At 32.4% G+C, this 21906-nt stretch overlaps 4 protein-coding genes across 4 annotated transcripts; 1 reads left to right on the top strand and 3 right to left on the bottom strand.

Annotated features, from left to right (window-relative positions):
* Positions 1-974: 974 nt before the first annotated feature.
* Positions 975-1949, bottom strand: LOC108488771 (heavy metal-associated isoprenylated plant protein 36). Its single transcript, XM_017793059.2, has 2 exons — positions 1583-1949; positions 975-1389 (listed from the first exon to the last, which is right to left on the bottom strand). Exons 1-2 carry the CDS (start codon positions 1704-1706, stop codon positions 1112-1114), a joined length of 402 nt encoding a protein of 133 aa, XP_017648548.1. The 5' UTR covers positions 1707-1949; the 3' UTR covers positions 975-1111.
* Positions 1950-3717: 1768 nt separating this feature from the next.
* Positions 3718-5800, bottom strand: LOC108487038 (heavy metal-associated isoprenylated plant protein 9-like). Its single transcript, XM_017791251.2, has 5 exons — positions 5463-5800; positions 5192-5372; positions 4919-5091; positions 4754-4844; positions 3718-4542 (listed from the first exon to the last, which is right to left on the bottom strand). Exons 1-5 carry the CDS (start codon positions 5481-5483, stop codon positions 4079-4081), a joined length of 930 nt encoding a protein of 309 aa, XP_017646740.1. The 5' UTR covers positions 5484-5800; the 3' UTR covers positions 3718-4078.
* Positions 5801-14044: 8244 nt separating this feature from the next.
* LOC108487137 (WAT1-related protein At1g43650-like) lies at positions 14045-17524 on the bottom strand. Its single transcript, XM_017791389.2, has 7 exons — positions 16847-17524; positions 16682-16744; positions 15713-15829; positions 15364-15613; positions 15096-15254; positions 14505-14656; positions 14045-14410 (listed from the first exon to the last, which is right to left on the bottom strand). The coding sequence occupies exons 1-7, from the start codon at positions 17038-17040 to the stop codon at positions 14176-14178; spliced, it is 1170 nt and encodes a 389-aa protein (XP_017646878.1). The 5' UTR covers positions 17041-17524; the 3' UTR covers positions 14045-14175.
* A 679-nt stretch (positions 17525-18203) lies between these two features.
* On the top strand, positions 18204-21786 carry LOC108487136 (uncharacterized). Its single transcript, XM_017791388.2, has 9 exons — positions 18204-18878; positions 18976-19219; positions 19310-19459; positions 20061-20118; positions 20206-20298; positions 20424-20522; positions 20774-20865; positions 21160-21219; positions 21320-21786. Exons 1-9 carry the CDS (start codon positions 18697-18699, stop codon positions 21557-21559), a joined length of 1218 nt encoding a protein of 405 aa, XP_017646877.1. The 5' UTR covers positions 18204-18696; the 3' UTR covers positions 21560-21786.
* Positions 21787-21906: the final 120 nt, after the last annotated feature.

Raw genomic sequence — 21906 nt, 5'->3', positions numbered from 1 at the left:
GGAAGAGTTCTGATAAGTGATAACAATTAAAAATAATAATAAATAAACAATAATAATTATAATAATAAGAGGTTCTGATATATACTAAAAGTAAACAAGGAAAGAAGAATCCTGATTGAGGATGGCAGAAGCAGCAGAATATGAAAAGCTGAGACGACGGAAATGAAGGGTCGGCCATGGTGCTAACACCCTCTCCCTCACCGTCGCTAGTGCGGCCGTGCATTCTCCTAACAGCTCCGCCATAGTCGACACTTTTATCATCTTCTCCAGAGAAAGTTTTCTTATAATTAAAAATTAAAAAAAAAAAAAAACTGAACCCCCCCTTTTTTTTAAAAAGACCTACAATTCCAAAATGTTATTTATAATAAGCAAAAAAAGTGAATTCACTTTACGCTTATCCAATGAATTTGTTTGAATCCTGAGAAAATAAAAAAGAGAGGAAGATGCAGCCAAATTTATAAACTGGCAATGGTAGTGGGTTATCATGTTAGTATCTACCCGACTATCCCCACCTTTTTTTTTTTTTTTTACTTTGGATTTTTGTTCATCTTTCATTTCATCCATGGAATTATTATTATTTTATTATATATACATTATTATTTGTCATCATGTATCAATAAATTATTGGAGTTGATAATGATGGAATGAATGTTTCTCTTTACATGTCAACAATATGTCGTCAATTGAAGGTTGGTTTGGGCGTTAATTAGTAATCATAAACTTGATTAGTTTTTGTATTTCTAGTCTGAAACTGCAAAACCTTATCAATTAAGCTCGATGAACTTAATTAAACTATGTTATTAGTTTCCATTAATTATTTTTCCCTCTCCATATGGTTAGCTATGTTTGAGGAAAGGGACGATGACATTTTTAAACTGTCATGGATGTATTAGAGAATTAATTTGTTTGGGATTTTATTTGGTCAGCATCCATTAAAACTAAGCAAATTTCACAAAACATTGGCAAGGACCGACTATCTTGAAGCCGAAATTTATTTACAAAATGAGAGAAGAAAACATAGATAATATCAAAATTTACACTCATTTCCGTTTTCCTTGTTTTGGAAAAACATCAAGACATGCATGCATGCAATGTCATGTAAAATCCTCTATTAGAAAGAAAGGGAGCGGGCGAATACTTTTTTCCATGCTTTCCAGCTTAGAGATCGAGCCTTCATTAGAGCCAAAGAAGGCTTGTTGAATCCCTTACGAGGAAGAGACGGTGACGGCTCTTCCTCCTCGACATCTTCCATCTCGACGTTGTCTTCGGGTTTCCAAAACCGAGCTTCTTTTCTTTTGCTTCTCATCGTTGATAGCACGTCGTATTTGTTGCATATTCCCCATACTGTCACCTTTTGTTGATCATATTCCACCGTCACTGAATATATTCCTGCATATACACACATAATAAACACAAAAAGAGCTTAATGGACCAAATTCATTCAATAGATTTACAATTCCAAGTCCTTTGACAATATTAGTGGGCTTTGGGCCTGTAATCTAAGAATGGAGTAGCAGAAAACATAGGGGAAACATTGAAATTAAGTGACAAGGGTCTTAGCTAAGAAAATAATTAGGTATACCTTTGAGATGGGACAAAGTCTTTTTGACTTTCCTTTCGCACCCGTAAGAATACAAAGGCACCATCATCTCCACGTACTGCGGCTCTACTCTCTTGCTAGCTACAACTATTTGCATGTCCGCCATTCTAGCTCCTAATTGAAACTAGATCTTTCTTCTTTCCGGTGTTGCTATTTTCTTGGTGATCATTGCACCCAATCCAGGAAAGGTCTTATATAAGAGTTTTTCAAAGACGTAGGAAGAGCCTGGATTCCCTGAAAAGTAACCCTAGTATAGCCTCTTTTTAATTTCTACCCCACCTTTTCTTTAATTTAATTAATGATTAATATGGCTTCATGGTTCATCATAGTAGCTTGATTCGGGGTCAGTTTTATTTGTATAAATCAAAAGATACTTTATGATCAGCGAAAATGAATCCTTTCAATGAAGAGGGTGTCATGTTGAATTGGGTAGGGGGTACATGATGTGTCAGCATATCTGTTTGTTTTTATAAAAAGTGCATTGAATCATCTCTTTTTTTCATCCTGGGGTTTGGATAATTCTTATAAATTATTGTGTATATGTAGTTTGGCTCCCATGTGGATTGTTGTTTTCTTAACAAAGAAGTTGCTTTCTTTCGGATATTGGAACTTAAATAAAAACAAGAGGTTATCCTAAATGCAGTTGGATTATATGTATCTCAAAGTGCCTTTGCAGGTCCCCTAATTTCAAGTGTTAGATAGCAAATTAATTAGCCAAAAGAAAAAGCAGCATACATGACACTGTAATCTTCAGTAGTAATAGTCAATAAAAGCAGTTGGGTCACTTTATTTACAGTGATGGCAGTTAGTCAATAAAAGCTGCTTTAATCAACTTACACTTTTTCTTTCTTCAACTTTTTAATCCACAACCTTTCATGTTTACCCCCCACCTTTTAATAATGGATTTACTTTAGTCTCTAATCTAACTTAACTTCCAAAAGTCTATACTTTCTGACGTTAAAGATAACTTGGATTGGTTGAGAAAGTTGTGGATTCAAGCAGTAGATAGAGGCGGCACCAAAGGACCAGTTGTAAAATTATTTTTTAGGCTCTTAAAGGTTTTACAAATCAATTTCTAGTCCTTACTAAAAACTTTAGAAGCAGACAAGGGCAACGCATTGATCGGCTCTAAAAGGTTGCATGTGCCACGTTAGAATTATACAGATGGTGGGCGTGGGATTCAGGTGCCTGTCTTTGGCATTTTTTAATAGGATGACTCAGACCGCATAATATAGGAACAAGGAGAGAAAGAGAGGTCCCACCATGTGAAACCCATACCTCTCGTTTCCTCTGAGAGAATCCCCAAACCTACCATTTTTATACCGTCTTTTTTATCACTTTTGTGATTTTATCCTTTACTTTTAACGTTTGATTTGATAATACCATTGTTTTTTTAAGAATCTATTTTTATTTTTTTTGGTCATCGATATTTATAATAATTGATAGTTACGATGAAGATGTTTTAGGTTAAGACGAAGAACTTAGTACCAGTAGCTGATGTTCCACTAAGGAATCTTCTAAGTCATAGTGAATCATTTCAGAAACTCAGGCGCTGCTGCTTTCTTTCTTTTTGCGTCGGATGAGATGAAAAGTTAAACATCCCAACACAAGCAACAAAAGATAACTGGTAAAAGAATAACAACTTAAAAGACTAAAAATTATTACGTGTCCCTTTTATTTATTTATTTTAAATCTATTTTTTAAATGAAATTTCATTTAGGTAAAAACTCGTGATTTATTAAATATATAGAATTAAAACATTTTACGGTATTCAATTTATCAAATTCTAATACAGTCAATGTCTTATTTATTTGTCAAGATTTTAATTGTTATAAAGAAATGGTCCTCATATAACAATATTTGATTTTTTTAATTTTAAATTAAAAATTATAATATATTAATAATATTGATCAATGAGATTTAGATCATATTTTAATAAAATTGAATAATTTAATTTCCTTCATTAAATATTATTTTCATATAATTAAAATGATTAATAGATTTTTATTTTTATGCAAAATTTAAATAAATTATTAAAATATTATTTTAACTAAAATTATTGGGTTTTTTATTTCACTTGAGATTAAAATTATTTTTACTAAAATTTGATTTAAAAATTGTTGTTATAAATAGAAATTTATTATAGAGAATAAAAATAAATTTTACAATAAACTTTACCATCATAATGTTGTTGTAAAGGTAGGTTGATATAGAAAATTTGTGTACTCTATTTTTTACAGCAGGATACATTTTCATACAATCATATTATTAATAACAATATGATACATTTTAATACATAATAATCATATTATTATTAACCTCACTTGTATTATGATTATCCCGAGTTCCCCACATTCACTGATTGATCATCATGCGACCCGTCCACCGCTTTGCTCTAAAATTCTCATAATCAGTGGCACGGACTCAACAAAATATATACATATACACTATATACTGTCAACTAGTATGATCATTTGACTATGAAATGCAGCAAGCATTGGGATTTTCATCGCTGAACAACTGAGGTGCCGGTGGCATTCGTTCAATAACGTAGAGCGGCTGATAATAGTAGATCATCTTCTTCATAGATTCATCCTCGTTGTTGCTGCCATTGTTGTCTTCTTTCTTATCTTCTCCTTCCTTGGTCTCACCAGTAGCTTCATTGTTGCCTTCTTCCTTGGCTTCTTCTTCGGCTGCTGGTTTTTCTTCTTCTTTTTTATCCGGGTTTTCTTCTGGCTTAGCTTCTTCCGATGGCTTCTCTTCGCCTTCCTTCTTCTCTTCTTGTTTTTCGGGTTCCGGTTGCGGTTCAGGCTCCGGTTGAGGCACGATCCGAGCCTGCTTTTTGGTGCGTCTATACACGTAATCAACTAGCTTGTTCGCGTCCATGGTACCCGTCACTGTAACTTTCCCTGTGCTATGCTCTGTTACTGCACTTTGTATGCCTGTATCAATTATTAAGCTTCAAAAATCAATAAAATTACCGATTGAGTATAATGTTATGTCACATTATACTCTTAAGAGGAGAATATATAGACAGCTACGAAACCCAAACATGCACAGTAAAATAGACATGAAAGATAAAAAAAAAAAAAAAAAACTCAATAAAATTGGCATCAACCAGATCTATGCCAATGCTTAACTAACTATATATACCTCTCATTTTCAGTATCTTTTTCCTGAGTTGCTCAGCACAGGCTTGGCAATGCATGTCTACGTTAAGTTCCACGGTTGTTAATCCACTAACCTGGAACAATTAACCCAAACATTAATATTATTATTATTATTATTGTTTATCTGTGCTTTTGGGTGAAATTATACCTGTGAAGTAACAACTTCAGGGATAGGTTCACCCTCAGCTGCAGGCAAAGGAGAAAGGACTTTAGCTCTTCTCTTGGTTTTTTTCATGATTTTAGCACATATAGCTTGGGGTTCGATTATTCCTTTTATAGTAACTTGGTTTTGAGCCATGTCGATCACAACTCCTTCCACACCTGCTACCCAAACAATTCCAATACAAAAAAGGAAAAAAGTATTAACACCCAATTAAGTGATTCATTATAAGGGATGAATAATGGAATATTCCTAATTTACCTCTAATCTTCATGATGGTTTTTTCAATCTTCTTTGCACATCCAACACAATGCAAGTCCACAAACAATACAAAAGGAGGTGGTGGAGGCGGTGGCGGTGGTGGCGTTTCTTCCTTATTTTCTTCGGCAGGCTTCTCCTCCACCTTGTCTTCTGTTTTCTCCTCTGCTGGAGGTTGTTGTTCCTGCCAAACATCAATCAAAACAAAAAGCCAATGTAAATCTATGTTGCATGCAAATTGTTTTCCCTTAATTCCATGAACAAAGACCCTCACCTGCTTAACTTCCTCACCCATTTCCTCTTATGAATTAACAAAGGAAGAGTAGTAGAACAGTTTTTTTTATAGATGGTAACGGAGATGGACGGTGAGGTTAGTACTTAATAGCATAAAAAGCAGTGCAAACTATGGGATTCCACGGCACATGTAGTATACAAAGAACTCTTCTTAGTTTAATATTTATTTCCAATCTCCGAGGATAGAGAGAAGAAAGGAGGGGAGGGAGGAATGAGTGGAGCAGAGTTGGGAGATTATATAGAGAAGATGGTGGGGAGAGAGATAAGTTAATTGGAAGGTGTTGGTGGTGAACCCAAAGTGACAAGGATGGTTTCATAATAATACTTCCATCGTCCACCGACATTTGGTAAGCTTTTTTTCAATTTTCTGACGTGGTGATTTGTCAGATAATGGCGTTAAATCTTGCCTTCCAGTCATCCAGTGACAACCCCGATGTAACATGCTGCATTTTTACTTCCATATTTCTTCATAGGTAACTCCGATAAATAGTAATTTGACTTAACGAGAAAGAAAATATATCTGTAAAGAATAATTCTTAAAATTATTAAATAAAGTTTTAATTGAAATAGTTAAATACTGTTGCACTTGTTCATGGGTTGGCCATCTGATCGCTTAAAAAGTAAAAGGATTTGAATAAGAATATAAGTTCCAAAAATTGACTTAAGCAAAAAATAAGGCTTGTTTAGATAGTAAGTTGAGTATCAAGTAGGGTTTTTTTTTTTTTACCTAAACCTAGCAAAAAAAAATATTACTTTTTTACCATTTTCTTGCTATTTTTCACTATTTTGTTGTTATTTTATTGTTGTTTTTTTTACTATTTTACTACAATTTTACTATTGTGTTACTACTATTTTATTGTTATTGTATGGATATTGTGTCATTCTTGTTTTATTGTTAATTTTGTTACTATTTTAGAGACATATGCTTATTAAGTTATAACTATATTAGTGTTATTTAAGTATACATTTTTTTAAATTTATTTTCAATTTTTGGGAAACATTTATTTTAATATTTTTAGTATTTTTGATGTATTATATATATTAAAAATTATATAAAATAATAATATAAAAATTTAATAAGGGTGGGTTAGTCTTGGGTAAAATTTTAGACTCATTTTTGGGTTGAATGAAGCTCGAGCCTAAAATTTTAGTTGGGCCGACCCATCCCAATAACACCTCTAAATCTTGTAATATTGTAAAAACATTTAAAAATACTCATAATAATTTTACTTACTTTTATCATAAATATAATTTTTAATTATTTTTTCAAGGAATATCAACTCCATAATCATACATTTAAGTTAAAAATTTTATTTATAAAAAGTTTCACGTAAGAAACAAAGAGATTTTGGTTGGAATTTTGAAGTTAAAATATCTAAAATTATGAGTTTTTTAAGTACAAATATATTTTTAAGTTTTAAAAAATATATTTTTATTGTTTTATAAAATGTTTGATAATTTCTTAAAAATTTTAGTTGATGTTAGATTAAGGTTGGAATTTTGACAACTCAATATTTCTTTTTGTTATAAAAAATAATAAATAGAATCTCAATCTGGTTTCTTAAAGATGCATGGCTTGTTTGCCACGTCTGCATCAGTGGGGTTAACTGATTCTTTCGGCTATAACGGTTATAGTTGAATTAAACTCCGGAGGGGTCCGTGCATCGAATTCGAATGAATGATTTATTTGGAGTACCAAATTAAGCATCGAGAGTGGTTGACGTTTAAAATTATGAATTTATTTATTTATATTTCAAATTTTATTGAGAGAATATATATCAATATTGTGAGACATCACTGTTGGTAAAAAAACATATAATGTTTGATAATTACGTCTTCCAAACACTTAGCTTGCCTTCAAAAACCAGTTGTGTGGAACATGATTTTGTACTGTCTTCCACCTACTGATTACTTAACACTTAGCTTTGGAAATTGGATACACATGACTGTCTGTCCATTTTAGCTTTAGTGTATATCAACGTTTTAACTACTTAAAACTTTGTCTTATTTGAATTTTTCATGTTGCTACCCCTTTTCAAAATCCAAAAAATAGACCTATAAAGCATGGGCTATTTTGGGATCCCAAAAATGTATCCAATTGATTGCGTGTAGAGATCACAAAAGTAAAGTTGATACATCACATGGGATAATCACCTTCGATTCAAATCACAAAGCTTCATTTTCCATTCTTTTTACTATTTTCATAACATTTTTTTTCCCTTTACTTCTTTCTTAGGTTTTCAAAAAGCTCCAAGATAACAGTTTGATTTACTATTTTGATCTGACTTTTAATATATCACAAGGGGTACTAAACCCTAAATACTAGATTATAATAATTTAATTAATTTAAATTCAAAATCGAGTAATACAAAGCAGTGAATTACGATAAAAATATACTATTTTTTAGTTAAATTCTACATCAAGTCCCCGTAGCATATATATTCTTTTTTAGGATTAACCTCTATTATAAAATTAATTCAATTATTTTTAATTTCTTTATTTTGAAGTGCCTTATTAAAACAAAAAACATTTATCTAATGACATGAAAAAAAACGCATGATATATTTACATTTAACTCACACGCCCCTCGTAAACAGGATTACTTTTCTGGTTCAAACCCACGAAGTAGGTTTTGACGTAAACACCAAGTGTGACTAGGCCAAGAGCTAAGATTCTAAAAATATAAAACTAAAACTAGTCAAATTTTAATATGCAAAAAGTATAAAATACAAAAAGGAATAATATTTGATGCATTGTTGACGCATGAATCTCGTGTATTATCAGTAAATAATATCATAACATATCATCATTAAATAAAATAATAAATTATGGAAGATTTAAAATTTTATATAATAACATAATTGAATAGTAATCCTAACGATCATAAATAAATATTAATAACCCTTGAGTTTAAAATTTAGATATAAAATTTAAAGTTTAATGTTTTAATATTTATTCATAAAAACTTCACTATTTTTCATTAACTCTACACATGAATTGGTGATACATCAATAGAAACATTCTATAAAATATGGAGTATTCTTTACCAACAAATAGGGATGGCAAAACTCGAATCGTTTCATAGATTTCAGATCGATTTGCTTTGGATTCTTCATTGGAAAGTGAACATGAGTTGGTTGGGTGGGTGGAATTTTTCTTTTAGACAATGTGTATAAAGTAGTTACAGTAATTACTTATATCGTACTACTTTATTATATAAAATTATCATTTTATCATTGTATATATAATTATTAAAAGGCTAAAAATGTAATAATATATTATTAAAAAGTTCATATATTTTATCTTTAAATATTTTTTAAAATATTATGTTTAAATATTTATGTGACGTTAAAAATTAAATTAAAACGAAATAAAATAAAAATGATAATAAATTTTAAAATTATACATCACATTTAATAATGAATTAAGCCAAATAGTGAAACAAAGTCTACCAACTGTTTCATTTCCATCTCTACCAACAAAAGGGTGATCTGTTATATTTCTCCTTCCATAAAATTCATCAACCAAACCACAAGTAAAAAAAAGGGAAGATCCTTTAAGAAAAAAGCCGACCCAGCTACATTGGTTTGGCCTTCCAAATATCGTACTGAAAAAAGCAACTTTGGACCGAAAGGATGGATTCATTTTTCATGAATGTAGAAAGGGAATACCCAACTTACACGTGGGAATGAGTCAGCATTACTGAGACAGCAAAAGGCGATTGAAAATCGAGAATTTTGAGAGTCATCATATTCAATACCCGACACCACTCTTTTAGCTTTCCCAGCCAAAACCAATCCCACCAATCAACTTTTCTTCTAATTCATGCAATGTACAACAAATGTGTTTCTGATTTAACCACACATCAACTTCAATCTCTTACGGAGTCTACTAAATTAATAAATTTAGTGGGTTAATTATTTTTACTGATAAAGTGGTGGTTTGGACGGTGGTTCACCTTGGGCCTTGGGAGTTGATTGAAGGTTGGTTGGGTGTTTTTTTTTTATGAATTTTGAGGTTGGAAGAGAATGATCTCTAGAGAGGGACTTGGTTCCTGCAATTCTTATGAGCTTTTATGTTAGGAGATAGAGTTACTTGTGTATTTAGAGGTTGTTAGCATTGGGATTATACTTATGTTCCCTTGAAGTAACTGTAATGCGATGTTTTAGGATATGATGTGTTAAGACAGTTGAATAATTAATTTTATTTGCATTCTATGTATATTCAGTGAAAATTATCTTATACAAATTTACTATTACAGTGTCGTGTAAAAATTATTACATACAATTGATTTAGAGACTTACTTATTATAAAAGATGAAAAGTTCACCATTATATGACACGTGTAAAAACATGTAATGGAGATATAACAATTACTTATTATCCATATTTTAATCTAAATAATATATGAAATCAGACCGATTCCATTAATTCTATCCCTTTAACTTAATTGTTTAAACATAAAGAATATCACCTGCTAAACCTCATCAATTTCATTTTGAGAAAAAGATGAAGAGAATTGAGATTGACCCCATTTCAATTACTTTTTTCTTTTCATCATAAAAAAAAAAATTAGTAGTTGAGAATAATGTGGACATTAAAGGGATAAAGTATGGTGATGGGGGGGGGGGTGTTTGTTAGTAGAATCTGGATGCATGATTGATTATAAAGCAAAGCCTTCACAACCACCCATCACTTGCTAAATTCTAATCACACTATATCTTCATAATTGCACATTATCTTAGTAATTAATTCTTATATATCATTAATAAATTTTAATTTATGATTACCTTAGAAACAATATTCTTTAAGTAATCATAATAATTTATATGGCCAGTATAAATAATGTTATTAACTAATCTTAAAAAATAAATAATATTAATTATTATTAGCTTAACACATGTCTTGCTCCTATCGGTGATATCAAAAGTTCAAATCTGTCGATCAATTTTCCTGTTCCTGCACAAATATGATTTTTTTTTTCGAACAGATGGATCAACTAATGGTGGGATTAACACCCAGTAGAAAATAGGAAAATACTTTTTTTTGTTAGATGTGAAAAATAACAAATGTGAGTTGAAATTTAAATTCAAGCAAATGCAAACTTAATTTTAAATTAAATATAATTATGTGTATTCATGTGCTAAAATAATTTAAATTTGGGAGGTCTTGATTTGATAAGATTGAATTTATTGTTTGAAAGTTAAGTTTCCGGTGGGAATGAATTTTTATTAAGAAATTTAAATCAAATTCATATTACCTCGCAAAAAGAAAATCAAATTACTTGTATTATATCTCTTTGTTACCTGGACAAGTGTCAATAAAACAGAAAGTGTTAGATTTCCTCTTTGACTACACCTGAGATAATGTCCTAGTTAATCACTCATCCCGACCATAAGAGTGACACCCTTTTGTTTTCAAGGCCATTTGCTAGTTAAGCACTCTTGACAAGCCCACCCACTCTTAGATAATGAGATAAGCATCCGCTTTAAGTGTGAACACGTCCTCAATGCAATAAAGGGCGTCATAATCTCGTATTGATTGAGTGCATAATGGAATGAATTCCATGCAAGGGTAAAACTAAAAAAAAATGAAATTAGAAGGGCGAAATTAAATTGTATTTTTTTAACAAAAATGTAATTTTACAATTTTAATAGCTTATATCTTTATAATTTAAGGGAGGCGAAAGTATAATTTTACTTTCACTAATTTAAAATTTTAAAAGATCTAAGTGAAAATTTATCTATTTTAGGGGGTCCTACTAGTCCCCCTAATTTCTCCCTTAATCCCATAGTGCATGTCCTTCACACTTTGCATGATGACAATTTTTTTTATAACAACTTATCACATCACACTAGTGGACAAAATGACATTTTTACTATAAATACCTTTATAACGATAAAGAAGAGATTGACTTTTTCAACCCTAAAGTTACTCTAAACAAATCTTTTTTCTCCCTTAATTAACATGTCCTCTTGTTCTTTTATGGCTTTCAGCATTTTTAGGTGAATTAGCTTCTACAGACCCAGCACTAACTCTTTCCTACTTCCTCTCTACTCTTCTCCCTTATTGTACTTTGTATCAACCACTCAAATTTTTTTAAAAAATATAACTAATTTATATATTCAATTAGGTACTTTTTATTTAATTTTATAATAGTTTAATTAATATTATAAAATTTATATTATTTTCAAAATCATTCCAAATATTAAATTTCTAGATAAAATCAAATTAGAAACAACATTAAAATGAAAATATATAAAAACCACATGGAATTGAGACAGAAAAAACAATCCGTTCTACACGATTGTCATCCCTACAGGGAGAAAGGCCAAGAGCTAACAAACTAAAAAGAGAGGCACATGGTTAATTATTTCGCATTATTAAAGTTTCATTAACGCCTAGTGCCGACTCATGTGATCTGCTAATGATCTCCATCAAAAGGACTACATATTTATGCATGCATGTATAGAAGGATAAAGGACAAAGCGAATGTGGATGCCACCCCACTCCCTAACACAAATAAAAATGGATTATTTTGATAAAATTTGATGTAATTTTAGTAAGTTTTTTTATATAAAATTTGATATGATTTTGTTAATCATTGGAAAAAAAATAATTTTGGTGAATTTTATACATATTTTTTGTTACCTTTGGTAGCATTATGGTAAGTATTGGTGATTTTTTTTGTGAATAGTATTGGTGAAATTTTAGTTTTCTTGTATAATTAATATTGGTAATTAACTGATATGATTTTGGTAAATTTTGATATAAAACTTTATATGTTTGGTATGGTTTTATTAGTCACAAATAAAAATTGATTTTGGTAATTTTTATACAATTTCGATAATTTTTTGGTAAATATAGATAAAATAATAAGAATTAAATTGTCATCATTCTTTGTATTACAAAATCATTTAAATTTTATGTAGAATCTGAAGAATTATATCTGGTGGTTGTGGAAAAACACAAATACTTGGTTCTAGGATGAAAGCCATGACCGTTGTTCAATCCGCTAATTGATTCCCTTCACGAGGCATAAGCTTGAGTTCAATTTCCCAAATACAAGCAACTAGTCTTTTATTAGCATAGCATTATCATAATCCATCTCACCTTTTATGGGGATAAAATTCAAAGCTGCTAAACCGTCAATTTCCAGGATCACCCGCCTTGCTTTCATCTTCCTTACTAACATCAATCCATCATAAATACACCATAATTCAACTTCAATAATACTACAAATATTTATATTCCGTGCAAAACCAGATTGCTAAAAATACCATTCTCATCTCAGATAGAGCCTCCAACTGCATAACCCCTCTTTATCTTTCGTGCACCATATGACATAATCTTTGGTATAATTTTGATAAGTTTCAAATGCCTTGACTTAAATTTGTTTATCCTAAAATCCTTTTTATTTTTTGTTACATTAGTAAATCTCATCTGCAACAACTTACCAACTGTTAATCGGTTAAATAATTCCCTCTTGCAATATTATTTCTTAAATATTCCGTAACTTTTAATCCTTAAAATGAAAAATATTATATATTTAAATGTGTTTAAATTTATAATTTTAAATTATTATAATACCAATAATTCATCTGCATATATATTTGATACATTTACATTATTAAATTTTATAAACTAAATCAAATGATAACATGTCATTGGAAGTAAATCAATTGAATTTATTTCTATAATTAAATTTATCCGTATGATAAACAAATAAAATAACAATTATAATTAGTATATTCGTATTATTATGACAAGAAATAAAATGCTAGTTAATTGAAATATATTCAAACTTAGATAATAATAAATATGAATAAGATTAATATAAGATTAAACTTAACTAGAATAAAATATAAACGGAAATCCTACACGTGTAAATACTCAATGTGAGACTTGTTGAGGGGAGGTCAGACTTGCATTGGAAGAAGTCTTTGAATTATCGTTCGTCGAGGGTCGATAAATCCCTCGACAGTGAAAGTATTGTGCTGAATTCTATCTGCAAGTTTTGTCTTTTGACTCCACGAAAAGCTCTTACTAGGTTCACGAAGTGAGAGCGCCTTGTCCACTAAGGAAATGTGAGCAATTGTTCTTTGTGGGGCTTGAACCCATGCCCTTGTATGATGTTTCTGGGTAAAAGTGATATAAATAAAACTCGAAGATAAAATCGAGCACAAACATCTCAAACATAATATCTTTACTGTTGAGAGATAAGTCAACTCTTAATGAGTAATATTTTAAAGATTTCTCCTAAAGTAAGTTGTTAATATGAAACCTAGATAGTAAGAATTTTAATAGCTCGGTACTTACCTTCCAATGACATCAATTAATTTATTTTTAAAACTTTTCATAATGAATTATATAAATTTAATGTTTTTCCCCGTGACATGTTGCGGATCCTTCTTTCTTGCCCGGTAACTGTTGGGCTTCCTCCTGCTGTATTATGGACCCAAGGCCGACAAGGAAAAGTCATACCAAACCTGTCGCTTGTCATTGTAATCGCGAATTAACACTCGAGCAGTACTGTAAAATGCATGAACTTTGCATTACTGGATTTGAAAGAGAACCCTTTTAAATTATTCATCCAAATATTAGTGAAATCAACAGCCTAGCTAGTTTCCTTGGAACTAAGGTAAGTGAACATTTCTGAGTATTAACATGACCTTTACAAAAAAAATGGGGTTCCTATTGATTCCAAGATATTACACTATCTTTTAGAGCTCCTCCTTCCTTAGCATAAACGCTTTTAACAGGTGATGGTGTTACAAAGCTCTTCAACTGCATCTCTCCCGACTCCAGATCCGCTTTGGCCGTCAATGTTTCATCACCTGCACTTGCTTGACCTAATAGTTTCGTTTCCTTCCTTCTTCCCCACAAAAATGAGTACAATCCAACTATTATCATAACCGTGCCTAACACACTGAAAACATGAAACCATTCCAGTAAATGTGAGTAAGAGAATTATAGATTTTAAGCATCGCTTTGAATTTGTACCAGGAATTAATAGAACATACATTCCGAGTCTCATCTGTTCACCGAGCAATAAAGCTTCTGATATGGCAACGAATATTAAGGACAGCGGGTTGAACATTGGGGCATAGGTAGGGCCTTGCTTAGCAATCGACCATGTAAGTAAGCAGAATGTTGCTGCAGTACTTAGTGCTCCCTGCACAACCAAAATCTTATCTATTTTAAGTATCATATATATATATATATATATATATATATATAACTAATTCTAGTACGTGGGTATTACTTGCAACTTTTGTCATGTCATAACTATTTTATCTTTCTTAAATTTTGTTGTGCTCGGCTCGTGTTTTCCATCATTCAAAGATGAGCATTAAGTTTTTAAACTTAAAAACTGTCATTTAGATATATCAATTCAAACTAAAATTTAATTTTATTATAAAATTTCAAAGTCAATAACCCTAATTTATTTAACCCCAACTCAAAATTAATTTAAAATAAAAATATCCAAATTAAAAGTAATCAAAATTAATATTTTTTCAACTAAAATTGACTTAAATAATGAACCCAATCCAAATTCACCTGACTCAGACCAATTCAATAAATAGGAAAGAGAAATAGGTTAGTAACATTACCGAGTAAACTATAGTAACTAGCTGCAAGTTCCACTCTATTCTCCAAGCAGCCTTACTCCTGTCTAAACACAGGCCTATGGCTGTTGATTGTACGGACGCCATGATGCATGTTATCAGCGTTGCCCGATATCTCGACGGAAATACTTCCAGCAACTTCACCTGTTTCAAAGTTGAAAATGAAACATATTGAAACATCCTTAAAAAGAAAAAAAAAGAGAGGGAAAAATGGACATAGTGGGATGATGACATTGTAACATTTAGTTGATACCTGCAATATGTACCAAGTAGCATAGCACAAGCAACTACCAACAAGCATGAAAGTACCACGAGTCCAGTGAGGACTCGAGACTGCCATGGTAGCAGCAACAGCAGGTGAGTGGTAATGGGGATGATGATCATGCGTGAGATAGAACGCTTTTCCCTTATAAAGACTCGTTGTCAGCGCTCCTCCAACACATATAATTGCACCCACAGTCTTGATTTTGCCTGCTTTGCTGCCTAATCCCAGCTTTTCCATTCTACAAAAAAAAAAAAAAAAAAACACAATATTCCTTTATTATACGTCGACCCTTCCCCCCTGCAACTAGAAACCAAATTTGGATCGCTTAATGTATTACCGTAAAAAGATGGAGAAAACAAAGGTGACAATGGGAATTATGTTGAGGAAGTTGGTGGAATATGTTGCTGTTGTGTCTCGAAGACCATAATAAAACAGTCCCATCGCCATTGTTATCCTGTTCATGTGGTTAATTAGAAAAATTAAATCATAATAATAATAATAATTAAGCATGGTCAATGATTCCAGTGGTAGCTGCGTGTGCTTGAAATGATACCATGGGAAGTCAAATTGGTTGTTGAATTAAGCAGAAGTTGTTTGGTTGAACTTGAATTCGTATTGATTGGTTCTAAAAAAAGTGGGGGAACATCTTTACTATTGCTCGTATTCTTTATTGCTTTAATTCAATTCTTAAAGTACATTTATGCAAAGTTTATGTTGTATTTCATATCTTTAGCTTTCCTTTTTATCTTTCGGCAGGTGATTAAAATTCAGCTACGTGTCTCACATCAAATAAAATACGTAAAGAAATCCAATAAAAAAAAAAACTTAAAAGAATCCAGTCAAGTGTAGAATATTTATTATGAACACATTAAATCACACACTGACACCTCATTAAAACCCTTTAAAAGTTAAAAGAGGCAATGAATTCCATTGTCCTTTGCTTACATTATCAAAGACGTCTATATCCACAAAACAAGAGTCTTTCTTTCACTTATAATAACGTCATTTATCTGTGTGATTCAGATAAGTATTTATGTTTGTCTAAGGGCAAATAAAGAAAGGAATGTCTCGTTTCTGCTTTTTTTAAAAAAGCCAGATACGAAAGTTGATGGTGATATATGAAATTATTGGTTTTTCTCGGGGGTCAAATCGGTATAGATTCTCTAATTTTTGTTTATTTAAAACTCTATAATTAACAAACAAATTTTACAGTCTTTTGATGTTTGCTTTGTAATATTAAGTAAAATAACAAAAAGAGTTTTTATCATATACGAAATGCTTAACAACCAAAACACGAATGGTTTACCCTGTCAAGGCATTGATGAAGAGCCATAACCATGTCGACCAAGCCATCTTCTTTGAATCAACTCTGCAACCATGGCGAAAAAACATAGACAAAAGCCACCTTAAAACAATGTACAACAAAACAATAACAGGGAACATAAAGTAACATGTATGAAAAAGAGGAAACCTTTCCAGGAAGAAAGCAAAAGGAGCGACACAGAGAGCGGCGACTAAATGTCGGTAAGCCATGAATGAAAAGATGAAGGTTCCTTGATTCAATATAACTTTAGAAAGAAGCTGTTGCCCTGTTGCAAATAGTTGTACCAACAACATGCTGGCTACCATTTGAGACCAACTCAACCATTTCTTCATTGCTCCCATGGCTTTCGGAAAAAGAGAGTGAAAGAACAGGGATCGGAAAACCGGTTGTCGGTGCCACCGGTTTTTGTTTTCCGATTCCAGATGGAAACAAACAAAAAAGAAGAGTGAACAAGAATGGGGTTTTCTAAGAGAGAAGAAATAAATGGAAAAATACAAAGGAAAAAGCGTTTTTTAACAGATGCTCCATGCCATTGGCATTGGCATATATATTGTCAGTCATTGGCATATTCATAATAGACATATTTAAGCTAAACAAGTAATTAAACTGTTTACACAGTGGACTGCCCCTTTACTTTAAATATGGATAAAAAAACCCTCGTTTGTTTTAACTATTCTGGGATATTGGACTAAGAAACTTTCTCTTTAATTATGGCGGATTTCTATACATAAATGATTCCTATATATGTCTACCAACATACCCTTATACGGTGAAGCCCAGTAAGGTCCACCAAAAAGTTTATCTTGTCAGGCTATTGAATTGTAATTAATCGAAATTTGATGAGTACATATCTAAATTATTTATAGATGGATAATGTGGTGAAAAACGGAGTGCAAATAATGAAAGAGTGGTGACCACTGGGAAAGTTGCAAACGGAACTTTCTCGGAAAAATCAGACAGATAGGTAGATACAGCTGGTGTTGGATTGGAGCCTGTTTTCCGCAATTTCAATAGGAGATGAGACAGCAGCTGAAAAGCATTTGTGCCTTTATCTTGTTGTGTTTTTCTTGGGACATTCCTGCGTGAGTTTGGTATTACAATTTCTTACTGCAGTGATGGATCATTTATTACTCAAGGTTGTCAACGGGATCAAATTGGCTAGTTAGATGTTAAAAAATTTTAATGATTTATTTAATCCGATCAAATGAATTAATTGAATTAGTTGAAGTAGTGACCTGACTCATAAAATAAAATTAATTAGAGGTGTAAATGAGACACTAATACTCATAAACTACTCGAGTCTATATTAATTTTTTTTGTTTTGATTTTATTTTTAATAATCTCGATAAATATGATTATATCTACAAAACCGTGACACTGATAATCATCATGTCATAGTATGATGCTAGTAATGTATTTTAAGGTAAGAGAGGTTGTACGTTTGAATTATTTTAAGTTTAAGAATTGAGTTTTCCGTATTAGAGTAACGTGGTTTTAAATATTTTAAGTTCATGATTATTTCTAAGTTTGTATGTTTCGAGTTTAAATTGATATCTAATTTTTGTGCTTTTGGATTTGAGAGGGACAGATTTAGATGATTAAATAGAGTGGGCTAAAATTTGGATTCAGATGGATTGATTTGAAGTTTCTGAATTGGGGTCATATCAATAAGTCTATGAATTGCAATTGTGGTTTCGGCTTAATAAAAAAGGCTTTCAATGTAGTTTGGGCTTTAGAGGAAAATGGGACAAAGCTCGGTTCAACCAGTATTCACCGGAGAAAGAACAGTGACTCGCAGAAAATGATTTTGATTTTCCAATTCAATTTTCAAAGGTTTTACTAGGGCTTTAGAGCTTATTAATTAAAACCCTTTTGGGAATTGGTACGTGTTTCTTGATTGGGGGAAAAGAAGAACGAATTTAGAAGAAGGAAAAAATTCATAGAAATAGAAGCCAATAGATTCCCATAAAAAACGGAATAAATATCCAAAGATTGAAATGGGTAAGATTTGGAGAGTGAATTCCCTGAACAATGCGGTGAAGACTCTTAGATATCTCCAGGAATCCTCCTTCTCAACTGCCGTTATCCGCCAGCATTCTTCTTCCACTCCGCGCCTCTTTTCTCCACCGTTCGCCACCACCGTGCGTCATCTTCGCGCCGGCCGCGATCCTGGCATCAGGTAGTTTTAAATATTTTTATAATTTGATTCTACTTTAGACCCAAAAATGATTTCAATTCTTGCTTCAACTTTTTGTTTCAATTCAATTCCTTTTTAGGTACGAGGCTGCACCTCCAGTAAATTGGGGAATCCGTATAGTACCGGAGAAGAAAGCTTACGTGATAGAAAGGTTCGGGAAATACTTAAAAACGCTGCCGTCTGGTATACATTTCCTTATCCCATTCGTGGATCGAATTGCCTACGTTCATTCCCTTAAGGAAGAGGCTATTCCTATCCCGGACCAATCCGCTATTACCAAAGACAATGTCAGCATTCTCATTGATGGCGTTCTGTATGTTAAGGTCTTTCTTCCATTCCACTCCTCTTCTTTGCCCTTTTTGCTCAATTTTTATATTCTTTCTGGTCTATAATTTTCTTTGGAACCTTTGCAGATTGTTGACCCCAAGCTTGCTTCTTATGGTGTTGAGAACCCAATTTATGCCGTCATTCAGCTTGCTCAAACAACCATGCGAAGCGAGCTTGGTAAAATAACCCTCGACAAGACCTTCGAAGAAAGAGATACTCTCAACGAAAAGATTGTGGTTCGTTTTCTTTCTTTGATTCTATCTTTTTTTACCTTTTGTTCTTGAAATCTAACTTATTAGAAAAATCGACCCGACATATGATGAATTGGGTTTATAATACAATTCTGGTTCTATATCAATAATTGGATAAGTGGAAAATAGGTAGAGGCTCTTTATAAATTTGACTCTTGACTTTGTGTTAACAGTTTGGGAGGAGGCATATTTGTTGAATTTGTATATTTCCACACATTTTATTCTATGGGAAGGCTAATACATACTTTTGATGGTTCCTGTCAAATTCTTTCAAGTTGACAATTGAAGGCTAATGCATGTTATATTGATTTTCCCTCTGATGTCAACAAGGTTTTCATGATTAATATCTGTATGTGGCTGCTCTGATAAGTTTATGCCTGATTGGATATATTTCTTTTAGGTAGTTTGCTAAATGTCTTTTCTGATGATTTTCCAGTGACAAGTGATTATGGAAGTGTGAAAACAGTTGGAATGATATCCTATTAGTCTTATACTTGTTTTGCACCATAAAAGTCTCAAATTCCCCCTCCCTTTTTCTCTTACAGAAAAGGATGATGATTTTTTTTAAATGAAATGACTATTGCAGGAGTCCATCAATGTGGCTGCAAGAGACTGGGGCCTTCGATGTCTCCGTTATGAGATAAGTGAGTATGGTTTAGCCAATATTTTCTTTCTGGAATTGTTTTATGTTTGCAATACATCATATATATTTCTCTTTCCTATCAAACCAGGGGATATATCTCCACCTCGGGGAGTGAGGGCAGCTATGGAGATGCAAGCAGAAGCAGAGCGTAAAAGGAGAGCTCAAGTTCTTGAATCTGAAGGTAATGCAGTAATAGTTCTTTTCCTTTTTAGGGTAAGGTAGTATAGTATCTAATGGCTCTATGCCATCTTCTTTTAATGGTTAATTTAGACAACATGATTTATTCATAAAAGTTAATTCTAACAGGAGAAAGACAGGCCGACATAAATATTGCTGATGGTAGGAAAAGTTCCGTGATCTTAGCATCTGAAGCAGCAAGAATGGATCAGGTTAACCGAGCACAAGGTTAGTGATCATCAACTAGTAAACAGTCATAATTTAAAAAATGGTGGGGCTTTATATGAATTGTAATTGAACTTGATGTGGGTGATTAATTTTGATTTTTTAGCATACGGCTCAAGCAATTGTAATTGTAATTGTAAAAAATGGTGGGACAACACAAACTGATCAAGCAATGATTTTATTATTGTTCTTGTCTCTTTTGATTATTCTCTTCATGTCCATAAAATTTCCTTCTTTACAAACTCATTTATCAGGTGAAGCTGAAGCCATCCTTGCTAGAGCCCAAGCTACAGCCAAAGGAATTGCCTTGGTGTCGCAGTCCTTGAAGGAAAATGGGGGAGTTGAGGTGAGATTCTTCCATCATTGTCATCATGTGTGTGTGTAATAGGTGCTAACATTTCTATCATGAATTTCCTGTGATAGAATTGGTAAACATGTTGGGCTGACCATGATACTTGTAAATGTCAACTAGTATATGCCCAAGAGTCAAAGAGACTTCGGTTCCTGGTTCTGCACTTGTGTAATGATTTGATGCTCATTAGTTGTCTAGATTTTGCTGATATGGGGAAGGTACTTCTGATATGCGAGTGTTATATGAATCAAGAATAAAGTGGGAACTAAAATTTAATCTCTTTTATAGGCAGCAAGTTTGAGGATTGCGGAGCAGTATGTTCAAGCATTCAGTAACATTGCCAAGGAGGTAAAAGGGAGAAATAGCTGACACCTGTTGCCAGTATTAATGTTATCAATGTTTAGTCATTCAATCATGCTACTGAACATGTCTTTTGTTAATTTGTTAGGGTACAACAATGTTGCTTCCTAGTTCTACAGCAAACCCTTCAAACATGATTGCCCAAGCTCTCACCATGTACAAAAGCCTGGTAAAAAATGCTTCTACAGATGGTTCTCATGCAAAAGATTCTCCTTCGGAAGAGCCTGAAGGTGAAACTCGAGACCTCCCTACATCTGTGGAAGCGAGGGACACAAGTCATGATGATCAACCGGGATTTTCACTTCAGAGCTCCAAGAAAGAAGAATAGAAACCAAATTTACCAAATTTTTATCGCTTGTATGGACACTACTTTGATACTAGTTAAGAGGTTCTGAATATTTCAAAAGGAAAAATGTAGGGGATTTAGGGAAATTTAGAATTGATAAAATGATGCTCATTCATCTGGCAAGACATTAGGACTGCCATGTAATACAGGCTGGTGTTATTTTCCAGCCTCGAGAATCAAACTAAAATGTTGAAAATAGTTCTCAAGAATTACCTGCCTTGCCCTTCTATCTTCACTTACATATAAGCATTTCATTTCATATGATCTCTTATGCTTCTGATAAGAAAGCCCCTTCTGTCTTCATTTCTTTGCACGAACTGCATTTCGTC

This window comes from Gossypium arboreum, chromosome 12 (assembly GCF_025698485.1).
Source record: "Gossypium arboreum isolate Shixiya-1 chromosome 12, ASM2569848v2, whole genome shotgun sequence".
NCBI classification, from domain to species: domain Eukaryota; kingdom Viridiplantae; phylum Streptophyta; class Magnoliopsida; order Malvales; family Malvaceae; genus Gossypium; species Gossypium arboreum.
This window is presented reverse-complemented; position numbering and strand designations above follow the sequence as displayed.